Here is a 20,331-nt window from a genome sequence, read left to right as displayed (position 1 = left end):
GTGATGCTAGAGGTTATCTAAGGAGTGCGTCCCTTTTAACGAAGCTTCAAAAGGCCTCTGCTTCGAACATGCTCATGCCCTTTATTTGAGCACGCTTTCCATAAAACACATTCCCGCAGTATTCTTTCATTGTAGGCAGGTTTTTTTCCCCTGAAGTGGCCACTTGGTTGCTGATAAAAACAGCAGCTTTGTCTCCTTTTTCCGCTCTTTGTAATACCTGAACAAAGGACTGAATTTCGTTGTTTCCATAAACTAAGAGGCGGTTTTTCATTTCGTCCCGTTCGGACTGCAATTTTTTCAACTCTTCTCCTTGATGGGCAACTTTTTTTAAAAATCTCTTGACTGCTTGCTTTGACTGTTCTAGGACGTCCACAATATCTAATGTAGTTTAGCAGGCCAGGTCAACAGAAAAATTACGTTCAGAGCATGATTCTAAGCCAGTCTCTGGAACTATAGCTTCCACCTCGTTGCTGAGAAACTGCAAGGCACTTTAGATGTTGGGGCTTTCTCCTGAGCTGCCGCAATGATCGCTTGCCTCAACTACTGTGTGATCAGTAAAGTTTCCTCGATGGCGTTTTTTGGGCTGCACATTCTCTTTTTGCAGGTACTGTGGATATTTGCAAAACACAGTCGGTACCGCATTCGGAAGCAGTAGCCTAAGTTCCGTGTTCGTTTTATAGTCACTTTGTGTAAAGTGCAGGGAACATAGCAGAGATCTATCGCTCAGTTCCCACTTGCTTCCTTTTCCCGACACTCCTTGGCGACAGATATTTTTTAGCCACGCTTCTTGACACTCCAAGTCGCATGGGAATTCGTGATGTTTCACAGTCGGGTCCTTTTTGGCATTTCTGTCGCAGAGTGGCACACAACAGTTGCGCGTCATCGCGCCACATGAACGAGGCTGCAGCTACGGCCCACACGCACACCGAAAAGCCTTAACAAAGCACAGCAAGCACAGGCAAACTTGCTCACACACACGCATGCGAAAAAGCACGAGATTAATGCATACCACACGAGGCAAACACGTTCCGATGCGAACCGACTTGCTCACACACACGCACGCGAAAAAGCACGAGATTAGTGCAAAAGCAGCACGAGGCAAACACGTTCTGACGCGAGAACCAACGCCCGCTTAGCCCCGGCGCGAAGACGCGAAAGCATCCCCGATCGGTGGCGCCCTCACCAAGAAAAGCGGTCGCAACTGTAAACTCGGCCGAGACGCGCCCGCCTATTGTCCGCGGCGCGATGTAGCTGGCCGCACCTTGCTTTGCATTGAGCGGCCGTGCATGTGCTATACCAAACTACTGCCAAGGTAGGCAAGAAGCGGGCTGGAGACAAGGCAGTGGGGGAATATGGCATAGGCACTAGGAATAGCAGGGGAGAGTTATTAGTAGAGTTTGCAGAACAGAATAATATGCGGATAATGAATACCTTCTTCCGCAAGTGGGATAGCCGAAAGTGGACGTGGAGGAGCCCGAACGGCGACACTAGAAATGAAATAGACTTCATACTCTGCCCTAACCCTGGCATCATACAAGATGTGGACGTGCTCAGCATGGTGCGCTGCAGTGACCATAGGATGTTAAGAACTCGAATTAGCCTAGACCTGAGGAGGGAACGGAAGAAACTGGTACATAAGAAGCCGATCAATGAGTTAGCGGTAAGAGGGAAAATAGAGGAATTCCAGATCAAGCTACAGAACAGGTATTCGGCTTTAACTCAGGAAGAGGACCTTAGTGTTGAAGCAATGAACGACAATCTTGTGGGCATCAATAAGGAGTGTGCAATGGAAGTCGGTGGTAACTCCGTTAGGCAGGATACCAGTAAACTATCGCAGGAGACGAAAGATCTGATCAAGAAACGCCAATGTATGAAAGCCTCTAACCCTACAGCTAGAATAGAACTGGCAGAACTTTCGAAGTTAATCAACAAGCGTAAGACAGCTGACATAAGGAAGTATAATATGGATAGAAGTGAACATGCTCTCAGGAACGGAGGAAGCCTAAAAGCAGTGAAGAAGCTAGGAATTGGCAAGAATCAGATGTATGCGTCAAGAGACAAAGCCGGCAACATCATTACTAATATGGATGAGATAGTTCAAGTGGCTGAGGAGTTCTATAGAGATTTATACAGTACCAGTGGCACCCACAACAATAATGGGAGAGAAAATAGTCTAGAAGAATTCGAAATCCCACAGGTAACGCCAGAAGAAATAAAGAAAGCCTTGGGAGATATGCAAAGGGGGAAGGCACCTGGGGAGGATCAGGTAACAGCAGAGTTGTTGAAGGATGGTGGACAGATTGTTCTAGAGAAACTGGCCACCCTGTATACGCAGTGCCTCATGACCTCAAGCATACCGGAATCTTGGGAGAATGCTAACATAATCCTAATCCATAAAAAAGGGGACGCCAAAGACTTGAAAAATTATAGACCGATCAGCTTACTGTCAGTTGCCTACAAACTATTTACTAAGGCAATCGCAAATAGAATCAGGAACACTTTATACTTCTGTCAAGCAAAGGACCAGGCTGGATTCCGTAAAGGCTACTCAACAATAGACCATATTCACACTATCAATCAGGTGATAGAAAAATGTGCGGAATATAACCAACCCTTATATATAGCTTTCATTGATTATGAGAAAGCGTTTGATTCTGTCGAAACCTCAGCAGTCATGGAGGCATTACGGAACCAGGGTGTAGACAAGCCGTGTGTAAAAATACTGAAAGATATCTATAGCGGCTTCACAGCCACCGTAGTCCTCCATAAAGAAAGCAACAAAATCCCAATAAAGAAAGGCGTCAGGCAGCGAGATACGATCTCTCCAATGCTATTCACAGCGTGTTTACAGGTGGTATTCAGAGACCTGGATTGGGAAGAATTGGGGCTAAAAGTTAATGGAGAACACCTTAGTAACTTGCGATTCGCTGATGATATTGCCTTGCTTAGTAACTCAGGGGACCAATTGCAATGCATGCTCACTGACCTGGAGAGGCCGAGCAGAAGGGTGGGTCTAAACATTAATCTGCAGAAAACTAAAGTAATGATTAACAGTCTCGGAAGAGAACAGCAGTTTACGATAGGTAGCGAGGCACTGGAAGTGGTAAGGGAATACATCTACTTAGGGCAGGTAGTGACCGCGGATCTGGATCATGAGACCGAAATAATGGGCTGGGGTGCGTTTGGCAGGCATTCTCAGATCATGAACAGCAGGTTGCCATTATCCCTCAAGAGAAAAGCGTATAGTAGCTGTGTCTTACCAGTACTCACATATGGGGCAGAAACCTGGAGGCTTACGAAAAGGGTTCTGCTGAAATTGAGGACGACGCAACGAGCTATGGAAAGAAGAATGATTGGTGCAACGTTAAGGGATAAGAAAAGAGCAAATTGGGTGAGGGAACAAACGCGAGTTAATGACATCTTAGTTGAAATCAAGAAAAAGAAATGGGCATGGGCAGGACATGTAATGGGGAGGGAAGATAACCGATGGTCATTAAGGGTTACGGACTGGATTCCAAGGGAAGGGAATCGTAGCAGGGGGCGGCAGAAAGTTAGGTGGGCGGATGAGATTAAGAAGTTTGCAGGGATGACATGGCCACAATTAGTACATGACCGGGGTTGTTGGAGAAGTATGGGAGAGGCCTTTGCCCTGCAGTGGGCGTAACCAGGCTGATCATGATGATGAGTGCAACCACTTATAATATCAAGAATGAAAAATCCGATCGTTATAACTGATTATTGGTATATCTGGCCTACCATAAAAATTTTTTTGAAAAAGCTGCAGAACATAGCTTCATAGCTCTGAAACCAAATTTGCCACCTACGATAAAAAAATTGTCGTTGGAGAAAGAAGGCTGTGAAAAATGAAATGTTTATTTATACCTCTAAACAGTGTGTCAAGGGTCAGGTATGCTGAAATAGTCAGAAATCTGCACTTGCTTTTGCGGAAGTTTCAGGTTCACAACCGCGGTGTGCATCGCATCTAGCGGCTGCGCAAACACTGGCGGCTATAATTTAGCATGCATGAGATCAGTGAGCGACTCTAGGTTAGTTCGATTCCGAAAAAAGGTGCATGGCACCACTAACGAAAAGGTGCAGGGGGTTCCAGTTATCGTGTGCCGGGCTGCACCCACTCGCTGCAAGGTTCACGGGTGCACTGCACTGCGGTGGCACCTTGCCTTGCACCCCGTTCAATCGAGCACAGTAGTGCAGGGTGCATCTTGGGGAATCGAACGCCTAGGTGCAGAAGCTGCAGAGAAATTTGGCTGAATCAATTAGACCTTCTATCGATGACAGTACACACTTGCGTGTACATTGGGGTGGATGTCAAAGATGAGCCACTGTCAACCTCGTCGCCTCCATCGCACAATGATGCCGTCTGTCGTGACGATGTTCGCCCCATCGGATATCTTTTCGCAGAACGAGGCAGCGCTATCTGCACTCAGAAACTCCTCCATCGAAGCACTCCCTATTTTATCGCCAGTACCGATGTGCTCCCGGAGTTCAGTAATGTCAGCAGCTGCCACCGTGTTGTTTTCACACATGGGGGATTCGGCCAGGTACACAAATCCCGCCGTTTCTGTTCATCAGCATGGTCACTGGTTCTAGCATTCGTGAACTCGTGGTTTTCAGAATAGTCAATTTCATCGACTGCGCAAGCCGGTACTTTGAGTCTTGTAAAATTTGCAGCTTCATCTCAAGCTACACAGCTTTACGCTTTGTCGGGGCATCTACCGCCACTACCACTGCTTCCGCGGCGCATTTCCGCGCTCGCCGAGGGAGAAAAACAGAAAGGGAGCACAGGCATGGCACAGGCCGGCCTCGGAAACTCCGCCGGTTTGGTAGCAAACGTAATTGGCGCCACCCATCAGAGGCGCAAGAAAGTAAATCCGCTTTCCTTGCATGAAAGGGCACGATCATGTGGCCATGCCCTTTCACCCCTCCTCTCCCCTTGCGCTCCCTCACAACTCCCTCACCTTCGACTGTGCGCACCGGCCGGCCCGGCACCTTAGCCCACTGCATGAAGTTTCATGTTCCGTTATCTGCTATTATTGGGAAGCATGCGCTGCTGTGCACAGACCAGCACGGGCAGTTTCGTCAGTTTCATGGTCCTCGATAGCTGTGTTCTTGTGCTCCGCGATGTTTCACCTGTTTCACGACTCGCACCACTCGTGCATCGTGGAGTGGTGCATGAATGCGTCAAAAACAGGGCCTGCGAGGTTCTTTCAGGTACCTAAAGACAACAAGTGAGCATGCAGAGCCAAGGACATCGGAAGGTGCATTCACACGAACACGGCCCTGTGCATGTGCGTGTTCCACGAGTCTCTTGATTGTGCTACACTTCCCTCTTACCAGTAGAGAAAGCTGACAAACAGATCTTCCTCCTCATTGTCACCTGGTCTATGAATTCTGTTTTCCTGTGCCAAGTCTCATTCTTTAACTTCAGTAACTCGTCCAGCTTTCCGTTCTGGTCTCAGTGCTTTTCCTGTGTGTCACCATTCCACAAACGTACTAAGAGCTGAAAAATTACTCTTCGTGTTTATCTATTATCTCAGTAATTGCCGATGGGAAAACCGTGCAAAAAATCTTCATGTGTAGGCATGATACGCTTTTTTTCTTTTCTTGAGAGCATTAGCATTGCAAGTGTCCTATATGCAGATTTTTGCAGTTCATTTTTATTACACAAAGGGATGCCCAGTAGGTATGACATAGTGCCTTAAGTGACATAATAAACGAGTTTTGCGCCAAAACCATACACACAAGAAAGGAGACAACACAGCAGCTTTTTTTTGTGTGTGTGTGTGATTTTGGCGCAAAACTCGTTATTATGTCAGATAACCAACTAGCCCAGCAGTTCACTCTGCTTAAAGGCCCCTCACCAGGTCTCGCCATTTTGAGCTGACAAGTGCAGAGCATACATTGCACAATAACGATCGTACCTGCAAAGTATTACATCGCCACGCGCTGCGGAAAGATCTGAAATTTCCAACCAAACGCCGTTTTTCTTTCTCCTCGTGGCCATTGCGCTCCAAGTCGGAGGATGACACACTCGTGTGCCTGCGCCTAAGTAGTGGTGTCCACAGTGCGACGTCGCTCATGGCGACAAGTGACCTTGAGAATTAGTCAAGGCAACATCTGTTATCTACGCAATCTGTTACTTGAACTGACAAATTGAAGTTTAGAGAAATAACAAAACACACAAAAGGAATATCTGCTTGTTTTTGTTTTACTTTGCACTGAAGCAAGGGAGATGTACCTCCGCTTCGTTTGCTTGTTCCCACGGTCGTGTGGCCACATGCGCAGGTACTGAAACTATGCCATTTTTTACTGTTTTCCAGCACGTGATCATGCTCTGCGATCCGCTTGTTTGGGCCTGGTCGGGGACCCTTTCAGTGACTTAACTTTACTGCTAAGCATTGCATTCGAGGTGAAAGAAAAGTAGTGTTGTTGGCTTATTTCACCTGGTCTTTGATTGAGGAATAGGCCTTTCTGCGAATGTTTTCTACGTGCTGCTGCAAAAGCTGACTACTTTCTGCTCCCCCTTGCCACCGTTACTCTAGTTGTCGCCAAGTGCAAAATAATGTGATAATGTGTATTTCCGTTTTTAGTACAATGTTATTTTTGTTGCCTTCGCGTTTTCTTGAGGTTTTTTTATTTTACTGTCTCTGAACTTTTGTGTTTATTAGTCATGTACATGCCATGCATTTTTCAGTTATGTTCATTTTCTAAGTGTGTATCATACCAAGTTATGCGAAAATCTTTGTTTTCAGAAATGGAAGTCAATAAAACGAGACACAAGATCTGCTGTGTTGGAAGTGGAATTTTTATATGTTCTGGCACGCGCTGGCACACTCAATGTATGGACAAGACTGCGTGCGTGTAAACACATTAAGAACCCACAGCACGCCACGCGCCAGTTCACAATGCCAATGTCTGGCCTAGCGCATGCGCAATAGAAAAAAAATATGCGCCACGGACAGTTAAAAGCACAAGTAAAGGTGTGCGAGGCATGGCGAAGGGTGGAAAGGGAGCGGAGTGGGTCGTCATAATAATAATAAAAAAAAGGAGTGCTAGGGTGAGGAGGTGCTGCGTGGCTGCTGTTCCTGTTGTCATGACAATGCAAACAATCATGTGTGCCACCATTTTACCAAAGTATCGCCCTCCTGCTAGGCCTGTAACTGAAGGGTACCTTGGCGCTAGCACCGAAAGAGCGTATGGTAAAAAACACCCAATGGCAGCCACACAGAGATTCACCCCTGGGGTACAACAGTAAACTAGAAGTTTACTCTGCCTGAGGCGCAGGCGCAATTCGCTTCTCGATGTTTTTTTTCTCCTGATGCTCGCCGGCGACGTGAAGCAGCTGACACCATCTAGCGGCATGTTGCGCCAACTTGCAATGTTCTCCATGGCTTTCGCAATCGGCGCACTGGCGGGGCAGGCTGCCCAGTAATGGCAGCAGATACGAACTTGCGTAGGGAAACTTTTCATCCCGTCTCGGTTAAGGGGAACTTAGCAAAGCAAGTTACTCGATTATTCTGCATGGAAAACGCCGCCCAAAAGGCAGAATTTTGATCGTTTTATCCGATATGCAGTGAATAAAATATCATTATATGTGGTTTTTTTTTCTCATAGCCCTAATGCACAAGTTGATACTCCGAAATCTACTCATCGCTATAATTGATATATTGTTATAAGTAGGCCGCACTGTATCACAGTGGTATCCTCTGGAAAGAGCATGTGCTATGAATTTATGGGTCTAAAAACATGCAAGTCGACATCATTGAGAGATCTGGGAACTGCTTTGGTGTCAAAGAACGGTTCTGCACCAAGAAACATTGCAGGATGGAGAGGGATGTGCTGGCGATATACAAGAGGAAAATGTTGCTTTCTCTCAGCTTCGGCTTCCCGACACTCCAGGAGGACGTGGAGGACAGTCAGTCTCTCACCACATGTACCACAGGTTGGAGGCTCATTTCCAGTCAGTAAAAAATTATGGGTGCCATAGGGGTACCCTATCCTGAGTCAACAGAATAGGACATCAGTTCCTCGTGTTCTTGTTTTCGGGGGCCAGAAACCTAACTTTGGCTTACTCAAGTGAAGCTTATTCTTAGTTTCCATGTCCCATAAGCGTTGCCAGTGGCTTTGCAGTTTCTTTCCTAAGAAAGGCTTCATATCTGTGACAGGGACAGCAGCCGTAGGAATAGCTTGCGAGGTGAGTGATGAGTCAGCTAGTGCACTACCCTCGATGCTTCTATGGCCCAGCATATAATGACATGCTGGTTGGATATATACGATGGGAAGTGAAGGCGCTAAAACGATGGTGGATGAAGAAAGAACACACACACACAGGGCGCCACTTCCAACAATGTTTAATCAGGAAAAAAACGCCACTTGCAGGATTCAAAAAGACCGTATATTTAAACTGACTCACGCGCAGCCGTCAGGGCTTTCGCTTCGGGAATGGTTACGAGACAGGTGGAGGCGATTCTGAAAAACAAGTCCAGAACTAATTGTGACCCCATGCATTATATTATATGGTTCCCAGCTCACATGGGCGACAACGTGCTGCCAGACCGCCCGAACCCCAATGAAATTGCTCACCGCCGTGCGCGAGAATTAACACGCCGCGACGGCGATGGGGCTACATTGGATCCGGAGGAGCTCAACCACAGCAACCCCTTATTAACCTTTCATGAGATCGTCTCCCATTATAAAGAGGAACGCAGGCGCTTCCCGCCTCCACATCCAAATCTATGTAGATCTCAGTCGATCCCGCTTAGGATGCTTCAGATGAGGTTATATCCCTCGCGAGGTTTCTTAAGCAGCATTTATCCAGAAATTGACCCACAGTGCCCGGATTGTGGGGAGGTTAGCACTCTACCTCATATGCTCTGGCAGTGTCCTGCGTTACGGGATACGTCCCTCACCAGCGAACGGGACTGGGACGAGGCCATATCTAGTACGCAACTCAAGCTCCAGTCCATGGCCGTCCAGAGGGCCTGTGAAAGAGCGGAGAGGCTTGGCCTCCCGATTCCGACATGGGAGCAGCCAGCGGCGAGCCGGGGGCCCCAACGGGTCTCCGCCGGCTAGTCCCTCAGGACCTCAATAAAAGTTCATTGTCTGTCTGTCTGATTTATACTACGAGCACAATCACAATTTCTCAGTGCGCATTCGTGTATACCGTATTTACACGACTGTAATTCGACCACTTCTTTAAATTTGAAAATCTGAAGTGAGGGGTCGACTTACAATCGAAACCGAAACATGGCACCGCCAAAAAAGTGAGACCAACAGGAGCTACAACGTAGTTACAATTTTATGTTTGCTCTATGGCCCCACCCGTAGCTTTTTGCTATCCCGCATGTTTGTTCGCTTCTTGGAAGAGTTTTTCAACATTTTTGAGAGTTTTACAGTGCACATAACACTCATGAGAGGGTGTCAATAGTTGATGGAAGCGCCGCTGCTCCATTCGCGGCTTCAACCTCAGAAAGGCGGCGCTTGCGGGGAGCATCGGTACTTCATGAAAGAGCAGACACCGCTCGCGGGTTTCTCTTTGCCTGTTGCGCTTAGCTTTCTTGACGAAAGGCATTGGTTTGACGCGTTCCACTTGACTGCCGCCTACGTGCTACTTCTATGCTTCCTCAGTCGTCATGAGTGCTCCAGGCCCACTAATCATTCAGCACTTCTTCACAGCAGCATTCAAGAGGGCTGCCATCCTTTACGCCAAAGAAACAAATCGCTGTGCAGCGGGCTGCAAGTTCCATGTTTCTGAACGGGTGGTGCGATAGTGGCGACTGCAGCGAAGCGAAATTTCCATCTGTGACGGCAAGTGAGGAATTTCCGACGTGCCGAAGTCTGGAGGCTTTCCGGAGCTGTAGGCTAAGCTTGCGACGTACGTCGCTGAAATGTGCGATCGGTCCCTGCCAGTGAAGTGCGCATGGTCATGAAACAGGCCCGGATCTTCGCCTTTTAAGGACCTGCTCCGCCGTGAGTACGAGTGGCTCGCGGCAGAAGACCGCGAAATTACGCCAACTGGACATGTCAAAAGAGGCTTACTGGCAGCTGCGTGTGGTTGGGTGCATTCGGCGTGGGCTGCTGTTCCACAAGATGTCGTGGTGTGGTCGTTTGCCAAATGTGAAATTTCGCGGGAAAACGACGCACTGTGGGACTGTAGCAACGATGACGATGGCAGCACTAGTGAAGATGAGTAGTCCAGTGACCATGTCAGCTATTAATAAATTTTCGTTATCGAATGCTCCCTCGGGTATGCTCTTTTTTTTTCCTGTCGCACGATATGGGGGGGTCGACTTGCATTCGAGTCGACTTACAATCGTGTGTGTACGGTATATCAGTGGCGTTTTTTCCTGATTAAACATTGTTGGAAGTGGTGCCCTGTGTGTGTGTGTGTGTGTGTGTTTCTTTTTCTTCGTCCACAGTCGTTTTAGCGCCGTCACTTCAGATCATGCTTAACCAACACGCCCAACTATCCATCCTAACGTTAGATATGCATGTTCTACAGAGAATGGAATAGAGCTCAGTAAGTACCAGGTTTTTGTGTTTTTGCAGAGTGACATCAAGGCTTTTATGATGCTTAAGGAGTCTGTAAATGTAATTGTTTTTTGAAGTTGTGACTTCCTTATACAATTCACAGCCGAAAATAGTGCATGGTCCTCAACCGTAAATATACTAGTTTCCGGGTGCAGTACACGGTATTCTGAGAAGAATGGCCCAACGGCTGCATAAGACACCCCAGCATGCAACTTGTAAAAGCGTCTGTGTAAAACTCTGTGCACGAGTATTTGTACTGGAGTTCTAGGAAATGCATTTTAATATGTGCCTCTGGAGCATGTTTAGTGACCTCTACAAAGGATGTGTCACACTCTATCAGCTGCCACTGCCACGATAGTAACAGTTTCACTGGAGCCATAGGACGATGTTCAAGCACTGGAACACCCATTTCCTCCCTAAGGTTCCTTGCACACAAAGAGAACAGCCTTCTCACTGCAGGTCGGCTCTAGAAAAGTGTGGAAGCGGTCATATCATTTATGCATGAATAAGACAGATGTTCAGGGTTTGAATTTATTTTCAGGAAATATGCAAAACCGCTATTTGAGCTCTGAAGATGGAGCGACCATACATTTGCTTCTGCATAAAGGCTTTGTACGGGGCTTATCCTGAAGACTCCGGTCGTGAGGCAGATTCCTAAATGATGGACAGGATCCAACATCTTTAAAGCACTTGGTATAGCGGACTGAGATACTATCGCGCCGTAGTAATGATATGAGCCGGCAAGACACCTATACAAGTTCAAAAGACATTTCCTGTCACTACCCTATGTTGTACTTGATAGAAGCTTCAATGAGTTCACCGCTTTGTGGCAGTATTTAATATGTGGGATGAATGTCAGTTTCGAGTCCAATATGATGTCGAGAAACTTGTGCTTGGCACTTACAGGTAATCTGCTACCACGGAGCGCAGCAGCAGGGTATGGTACTATTCCTCTTTTATTCATGAAAACAACGCACATACTTTTCTGTGGGCTCAACCTAAAACTCTTTTCATCAGCCCATTTTGCCACTTTACTTAAGACAGGCTGGACATGTCGTTCACAGATAGCAAGGTTGAATGATTTTTAAATCCGATCTGCACCACATCTACATACTATACAGAGTAGAACATTGGTTGTGAGATAGCCATGTGCAAAGAATTCATTTTCACAATAAACGGTGTGCAGCTTAGCACACCACCTTGCGGAACACCAGTTTCCTGGGTGAAATACCTCGACAAGGCATGGCCTACCCTTACACGAAAGGTGCAGTTAGAAAGGTAACTTTCGACAATGTTCAACATACTGCCGCGGACACCCATAGTGGAAAGGTCTCCAATACCGCAGTACCATGCGGTGTCATATGCTTTCTCCAAATCGAGAAATACGGACAGAAAGAACTGTATGTGTATGAAGGCATTCCTTACATTTGCCTCAATGCAGACAAGGTGGTCTGCAGTCGACCTACCTTCTCTGAAACATTGATAAGGATCTAGTAGTCCGTTGCTCTCAAGGAGATAGACTAGGTGCCGGCGTATCATCTTTTCAAAGAGCTTGCACAGAATGCTTGTCAAAGTGATAGGTCTGTAACTGCTACTTACCTTGTTTGAGTATGGCAATTACAGCTTTTTTCCAAGAACATAGAATGTACACAGCTGTCCACATGACATTAAATAGTGAGAGGAGTGTTTCCTGTGTTTCAGGGTGGAGGTACTTGATCATTTCATATATGATACGGTACAGGCAGGTACCCAGGGAGGGCCCGGACCTCCCCCCCTCATCCACGCCACCACTCCTCACACACATTCCTAAAGCGCCACCAAATCAATGTTGAGACTTGACAGCTATTTGGTGGTCAATATTCTGCTGCCTTTTTCACTCTTTTTGAATGGTGGTAGTTATCGGTATCTCCTGGGGTGTGAAGGCCAGTTTCCTCATCGATTCAGTGCCCGCGCAATTAACCCGAGATGCGTTCAGTTGTCACCATGTATTCAACGGTCGCGCTCATCACTGTTGCTTCGCAAGTTCAACCTTCTTTGTTTAGACTGATCTAGGGACCAGGAAAGGGATTCGGTTCATGGGCAGCTGGTCCGTATGCTCGTGGAACGAGTTGCAGCTGGAGAAAACGCCAGCTGTGGCTAACTTTTCCTTTTGCTTCATAATTTCCTCAAGTGACGGCTCGCTGCGATGCTGGCAGATCCTCAGAATCAAATACCTACGATATGGGTTGTATAAGCTGGAAAATAAAATAATGCGAGACAGCATCCATCATCAAACCTTACAATAACCCTTAAACCCATAAGCAATATGACTTTCACCCGTTACCTCGTCTGATTTTTCCCTAATAGTACAGCACATTTCATGCAAAATTGGTAACTGGAAACAAGAGTCGCAAGGAGTTGAGAAATTAGGCGATCTACAAAGGGAGAGAGCCAAGGCAACAGCCAAACATGAAGGAAAAGTGAAAATTAACAAATTTAACGGTTGTTTATGAAAAACTTATGGATCACATTTTTTTCTTAGGAAGTAGAGAAAACGCCGCCGAAAGTGGAGAACAATTCCGCATGTTTTGAATAACGCTTCTACAGTTACCGGTCGAGCCGCTTGACGTAGCCACTTTTGTGATGTGCTTATGTGGGTGTTTTTCTAACCTTCCGCAGTGAGCACAGTACGTCTAGAACCGCAGCGTCCTGCACTCTATACGCGGTTGTACGGGACTGGCGGCCACGCATCGTTACGCAGCTTCCCAAATAACAATACGAGCCAGTTTTGGTGCTTAACTTGCTAGAGCAGTAAACAAGGGATCCAAAAGAACTGCGATTGTTCCGCAAATATATATTTCTCTATAATTCTTCCAGGGCTAATTTTAAAAACTACTATCGTCGGATACAACTTAAGTATGCAGTGAAACCCCGCCCATGCCCTCATAACCACCAGCCACTGTTTCTCTGCGAGGCTGCAAGTAAGTCGTACTTCAAACTTTTCCTGTTACTCAAATAAGGCGGTAACCACAAAAATAAAATTATTAGCGTGCAAGTTTGTTTTCTCTTGCCTATTGTAGTGGAATGGCAAAAGCGAAATTTTTCATTGAACTGAAGTGAAATGCTTGCTTCGCTGCAGCTATTTATTGTCAAGTTTCACTTCAGTTGGCAGTAAAGTTTCACAAGTAAAATGGGCTCAGCAATGAAATGAACTGTACCACAGACATTTGAAGAGTGAAATGCTCTGACTCCATACACTTTGTCCGTGTCTGTTGCACACTTCATTGGTCCCGTCGATGAAAACTCTCCAAGAACAACAGACGCTCCGAAGGTATCAAGTACGACACCATTTTGAAAAGGCCACATGACAATGATTTTCTTTGTTTCTGGGATTGTCTGGCAGAGTAACACAACCTCGGATGGTCCGTGTGCCTTGGCTGCCAACTGTTGTTTTTTAAGTTGTATTCTACTATGTTAATCATTATTTTACACTTTCGCTTGTTTACTTGTACTTGGCAATGTTCTTCGTGTGCTTCTTTCCTGCGCGAGCCCATTTGACGTGGTTCCTCGTTTGCCAAGTAAAGGAGAGGTGTATCTCACAGGCGTACCTGTGAGATACACCTTACTTCATTTCTCTTTTGAGAGTTTACACATATTTATGACGAATGGTGGGCATTATTCCCATTCTTACTAGTAAAGGTCACCCCCCTCATTTGCATAGAAAAATTAACTTGGCTTGGGCCACCCCCTGAAAAAGAAATCCTGGGTACATGCCTGATACGGTCACCACCTGGTGCTGAGCTGTTGCAACAAGCAAGAGAAGTTTTAAGCTCAGCTAAACTGAATGGGCGGTTGTAATCTTCATTTTGGGTGCATTTTCGACCAAGGGGCTGTTGCTCTGCGCATTCTTTCATCCTCAGAAATGATTGTGTGTAATGAGATGCACTGGAGATATATTCAAAGTGTTCACCGAGACAGTCTGCCTGGTGGCCATCTTCCTGGATGGCCATCTTCCTAAGGGCAGGGGGTTCGTCTCCTGGCCTTTTAATTTATTCACCCATTCAAGACCTTTGCCTCGTCTGTACTATATGAAGTTATCCCACCATATGTACCGCTCCCAGCTCTCTCTCTCTTTGCGCATCGACGTCTTCTCCTGCCTAATGATTTGACCTCTTTGAAATTAATAAGGTTCTCAGCTGTTGGACAATTGCGAAGCAATCCCCAGGCTTTATTTTGATTTTTTGCGAGCTTTCCGACATTCGTCATTCCACCATGGGATGCAACAGTTGTCTGCCAGTCCAGTTGTATGTTTAATACATTTTGTTGCAGCGCCAATAATAAAACCGGGTAGGTATGTCACACCATCATCTACATTAACATCAGAAATGTCATCCCCGCCCAAATATGTCAGTTCTCGAAACAGTTCCCAGTTCGCTGATTAGAGCTTCCATAGAGAGAAATGTGGAGAGTATGTATCTTGTTTTGTTAGATTTAACATAATTAGGAAGTGGTTGCCACCATAGGGGTTCTAGAGAACAGACCGCTCCAGGTACGGAAATAGTGAGCTCGAAACTATGCTTGTCTATGGACAAGTATGTGTTATGCGTAACACTGTAGTATGCTGGTTCTTTTTTGCTCAATAAACATGCACCTGAAGAAAACAAAATTTTATATCAGGCACCCACAAGTATTGCATTGCGAGTCACCCCACAGGAGGCTATGAGATCACCAACCACTATGTATGGCGGAGGAAGTTCATCGATAAAGCTTTGAAACTCTGTTTTAGAAAGTTGATCGCATGGGTGAACGTACATCGAACTAATTGTGATTACCTTACCAAACAGCACAGCACGGACTGCCTCGAGGGAAGTTCGGAGTTTTATTTGCTGACATGCAATGCCCTTATCGACTATTATGGCTACGCACCCCGAGGAGGAGAGTGCACCATCACCGTCATTGCGGAAAATGGCATATTGCCTTTAAAAGTTCCATCTTTGTTAATTTTAGATGCGTTTCTTGGACACACAGCACCTTTGGAGCAAATGTGCGGAGGAGTTCTTTAACATCGTCAAGATTGTGGAGAAGTCCTCTCACGTTCCATTGTAATATTTGGGTACCCATAATGAGAACGAGGTTAGTGCTTTGTGTCTAGCAAGAAAAGTTACATTACAGGGCCCTTTGCCATTCCCATATTCCAATGTTTCTCTTTTTTGGAGTGGTCGAGAGATTTTCGCCGCTCCTTGGGCGCTGGTGGCGCCGTTTGACTAGGTGTCGTGTCCGTTGCCTCCTGCGAAGCGCTGGACACCTGCTCTTGTGAGCGATTTGTTTGTCGAGAAGGCCTCTTCTCAAGGGACGAGGCCCTTGAGGCCACCAGCCCGGAGGTCATTCTCAGACAGCGGAGCAGCGCCAGCCGCAGCCGCCAAGAGGGCGGGTGACGTCACTGCCGGCTCACTCTGTGTGTGGCACTGCCCCCTAATGCGCCACTTTGGCAAAGCTGTTTTTTGGCAGGAAGAATATGTGCCTGCGTGCCTCCTTAAGCGAAATATTCTCTTTGATTTTGATTGCCACTATTTTTTTTCCAAGATGGGCAGGACCGCGAGTACATGGCGTGCTCCCATTCACAATTCGCACAGTGTGGAGTATTCTCGCATGACTCGGACGGATGTTCATGGTCGCTACATTTGGCACAGGTTAGTTGGCCTTGGCAGTTTTGAGAACTGTGGCCGAACCTTTGACATTTAAAGCATTGGAGGGGATTTGGAATATACACCCTGACTTTCACATAGCCTGCTTTGATTGTTTCAGGCAGAAGTGAGAATGATATGCTTAGTCGGTATTTATTTACCATTGCACCTCATTTTGATTCGTTTTACACTGATCACATTGTGCTCACTCCAGCCTACAAGTAGTTCAGCCTCTGTCATATCAATCAGGTCACTATCAGATACGACACCATGGCTGGTGTACATGGTACGATGCAGGGTCACATTCATTGGAACGTCCCCAAAAGACAAAATTCGGCAGCCTTTCATACTGATTCTTATCTCAGAGTTCCAGAAGGAGATCTCCAGTTGCAAGCTTGGAAACTTTATAGCCTTGGCCTACAACATTGGTTATTGATTACGACACCAAAAAAAGAGAGATCATTCTCGCTGACTTTGCCGTTTTCTGTGAGTGCACAACACGAAATTTGGGAATATTTTCACTATGACGGCCAAAGAACCTAAATACTTTTTCGTTGCGCCCTCGTTTGTGAGGGTGTTCAGGAAGTGGGGGAAAAAAACATGCCATAGATATATGCAGAATGTCAGCAGCATCGCCCAGCCACCCACCATGGAGCCCAACAAGAGGACGCTGCAGGACCGTGAAAAGGCATGTCCTGCATGCACCAGCTGTACGACACTATAATAACTAAATCTGTTATAACCAAGGTTGGCTATCCCACACAATGTTAGCCCTTGCTGCCTAGAAAAAGTGGAAGTAAAAGGAAGCCAAGAGAAGACCGGAAAGATTGAAAGAGAAAGACGAAGATTAGAGAACAGGATAGGAAAAGGCAACTACCGATTTCCCCCAGGTGGGTCAGTCAGGGGTTGCTGTCTACGTGAAGCCGAGGCCAAAGAGGTGCGTTGCCGCCGCCGAGGGGCCATAAATGTCCAAACACCCGGCACTGGCTCCTCAACACCCAGGATTCCCTTTTCCCCAGACACGGCTAAGCCAGGCACGGTTAAACGCGGGAGGGTCCAACCCTCATGTGCTCAGTTACGAGGTGTTGCAACACACCATATGCCTGCTCACACAGACACCCCTGTGGGGCTCAAGCAAAATACCGGGGTCATTGATGTTATTTATAATGTTAGCAGCGACAAAAAAAAAAAAGAAGTTGTCTTCCAGTAACTGCATTTCGGCATTTTAGTTGTTTGGACTCGTCATCTCGTTTTTCTTGCCTCGATTAACTTGACTGGAAGGTTAAAGCTGCTGATGCTTGGATTAAGCATGTTGGCCTCTCGACCACTTCAAAAGAGAGAAACATTGGATTATGGGAATGGCAAAGGGCCCTGTAATGTAACTTTTCTTGCTAGATTTAAACATTTGGCACTTCGATTGATTAAATAGTCTTGTGTCCAGATTGTCTACATGGCACTTGGATTACAGTGAGCAGCAAACCTTCTAGCAGAAAAATATATAAAGAAACAGAGAGAGAGAAAAAAAAAGCACTTTGCTCTCTGCTGGTCTCATTTGGTAAGCTATAAACCAGCTGGAGAGCACGACATCATGATGATGATGTGCCACTATACCTCTTCAAATTTGTTTTACTGAATGGCTCAGGACTATCAGAGAAGCTGTGTATGCCAATTGACTGAAAGCAGCGTCTCGGGCAGTCCTGGCCAATCCAGGAGGACAATCGATGAGGTCCAATGCTGTCACATTATGTGCAAGTAGAAAAAATAAAAGTTTTGGCCAACACTATTGGGCTGAATTTTCCTGGCAAGCAAGAAAAATAAACATGGTCGAGTTTGCAAAATTTACCTCGACGAGACCATTCTTCAAACCACCATACAGTGATGAAGTGTCACTGTTGCTCTTTTTGCCTGTACTCATACGTCCTGTTTGAACACCATTGTGCAACCCAAACAGGACTTGCAATGCGCTAGCAATATGTTCAACTATTTGCGTGACGTTATGGCGAAACAGAGTCGTTGTGTGACGTGCGCATGTAAAAAAGAAAAAATCTAGTCAACGGAAAACAGAACCATAGGAGGCTATAACAGAACCTACCTCCTTAAACTCCGCACTAACAGTCATCGCCGGGAGTTTTATACTCCCAGAGTCTGCTGTCACGTATTTAGGCAGTTGCGACTTGGGGTCGGTTTTTCTTATTCTTGGTCTTGCGGTAAACACATCGATCTCGCTCAGGTCAAGCTCTTCCTCTGTAGATCCCATAGCCACTGGATTCGCGCTGTTTTTTTATAACAAGCTTGAGTTGTTCACAGCAACGTAGCACTTTTGACGAGCGCATTCTACATGACGCTACGGTCGAGAACGCGTCTGGTAGGGCGTACGTTACACCAATGCCTCCTTTACTAGATGCCAGCTGCGTTGTCCGTAAACTCGGTTCCTGGCCCTCTCCCTTTTCTCTCCTCCGGATGGATGGATGGAAGGTAGGAGCGTCCCCTTTGAAACGGGGCGATGGCAGTTGCCACCATGCTCAGATTTTTATTTTGCCTTTTATTTTATCTGTGTTGTGTGTTATTGAATTTCTCGATTTTCTTTAAATACGTCTTCCTACCCTTTTAACCTTATGTCACCTCTCTGCTTTTGAGCTACCTATCCTCCAATCGCCTTTTGCTAATTTCCACCGCACATTTATTTACATGACTATCATTATCTCTGAACCCTAGGTAGAGTGTACTAGAATGTACTAGGGTAGAGTGTACTAGAATTAGTACACTCTACCCTAGGGCCTCAGGAAGGGTGACTGTGGCCGCATCGACATCGGGATCGATACCATCACATTTTTAGTATGAGGTGTTCCATTGTTTCTACATATTTACCACACACAGTACATGTGTCTTCTTCTTCGTTAAATTTCTTTTTATAGCTCCGCGTTCTAAGACACCCTGATCTAGCTTCAAAGAGTAGGGCACTGCCTCTTGAGTTATCATAAAACGCTTCCTTCCTGATCTGCTGTTTCCAGTATCGATATAGTTCTACACTATGCTTCTTTTGCATTGAATTTATCCAATTTTTACCTTCCGCATTTTTAACCTGTCGTTTAATGCTTTGTCCTTTTTCGTCCTCGTGTCTGGCATACTTACTGGTTAGCTTCCTAGTTCTTTTCCGCCATTGTGAGTCAACGCTCTTTCTGTAAAGGTATTTAAACACCTTAGCTGCCCACCTGTTATCATCCAATTTCCTCAGACGTTTTTCGCATAGGATTTTACTCTGAGCTTCCCGTGCTTCGAATGATGCCCAGCCCATATCTCCCTGTACTGCTTCGTTTGTGGTTTTCCCGTGGGCACCTAGTGCTAACCTTCCCACAGCTCTCTGATTTACTTCTAGTCTCGACTGAACCTCTGCCCTTAAACACAGGACCGCATTCCCGAAAGCAAGCCCCGGCACCATTACTCCCTTCCAAATGCCCCTCACTACCTCATACCTGTTGTAACCCCACAATGCCTTATGTTTCATTATCCCGGCATCTCTTCGCCCTTTTGCTATTAGAGACTGTTCGTGCTTTTCTGTGTACATCTGCCCTTTGTTTATCCATGCATACCCCGAGATACTTGTATTCGGCCACTCGGGGTATTTCGTGGCCTTGTATTGTAAGCTCCTGATCAGTTGTATCGTTGAAAAACATCCCACCGGACTTAGCTGCACTAAAACGGAAACCTAAACTGTCTCCTTCGTCCCCACAGTAATTAACCAGAGTTTGCAAATCTTCCTGGCTGTCTGCTAACACTACAATATCGTCCGCATACATTAAACCCGGTAGTCGTTGCTCAACAACCTTTTCGCCTAATCTGTACGACAGATTATACCCTAGATTGCTTTGTTGTAACCTTCTTTCCATGCTTATCATATAAAGCATGAACAGCAGCGGTGATAGAGATGCCTTGCCTTAATCCTTTGTGAACCTCGACAGTTGTCGTACTCTTGATTCCTTCCCATGTTATTTCAACATTATTTTCTCGATATAGTTCCTGTAGAAAATCAATTACCTCATTACCGATACCTTCAGCTTTTCATATGTTCCACAGGAGTTCCCTGTTCACATCGTCGTATGCACCACTTATGTCCAGGAAG

General features: G+C 46.1%; 1 protein-coding gene across 3 annotated transcripts in view; it reads right to left on the bottom strand.

Moving 5' to 3' along the window:
- Positions 1-18,653, bottom strand: part of LOC142584601 (protein FAM204A-like) — a 126,263-nt gene extending 107,610 nt beyond the window's left edge. Inside the window, exon 1 of one of the 3 annotated variants that reach the window (XM_075694730.1) lies at positions 18,304-18,653. In XM_075694730.1, the coding sequence (XP_075550845.1) occupies positions 18,304-18,468 (165 nt within the window). In that variant the 5' untranslated portion in view covers positions 18,469-18,653. The remainder of the gene's footprint in view (positions 1-18,303) is intronic. The other 2 variants (XM_075694731.1, XM_075694732.1) reach the window with 2 other exon arrangements.
- Between the last annotated feature and the right edge of the window lie 1,678 nt (positions 18,654-20,331).

The sequence above is a fragment of the Dermacentor variabilis genome, chromosome 6 (genome assembly GCF_050947875.1).
Source record: "Dermacentor variabilis isolate Ectoservices chromosome 6, ASM5094787v1, whole genome shotgun sequence".
Lineage (NCBI taxonomy): Eukaryota > Metazoa > Arthropoda > Arachnida > Ixodida > Ixodidae > Dermacentor > Dermacentor variabilis.
Note: the sequence above shows the minus strand (reverse complement) of the source record. Positions and strands in the feature narration are given on the sequence as shown.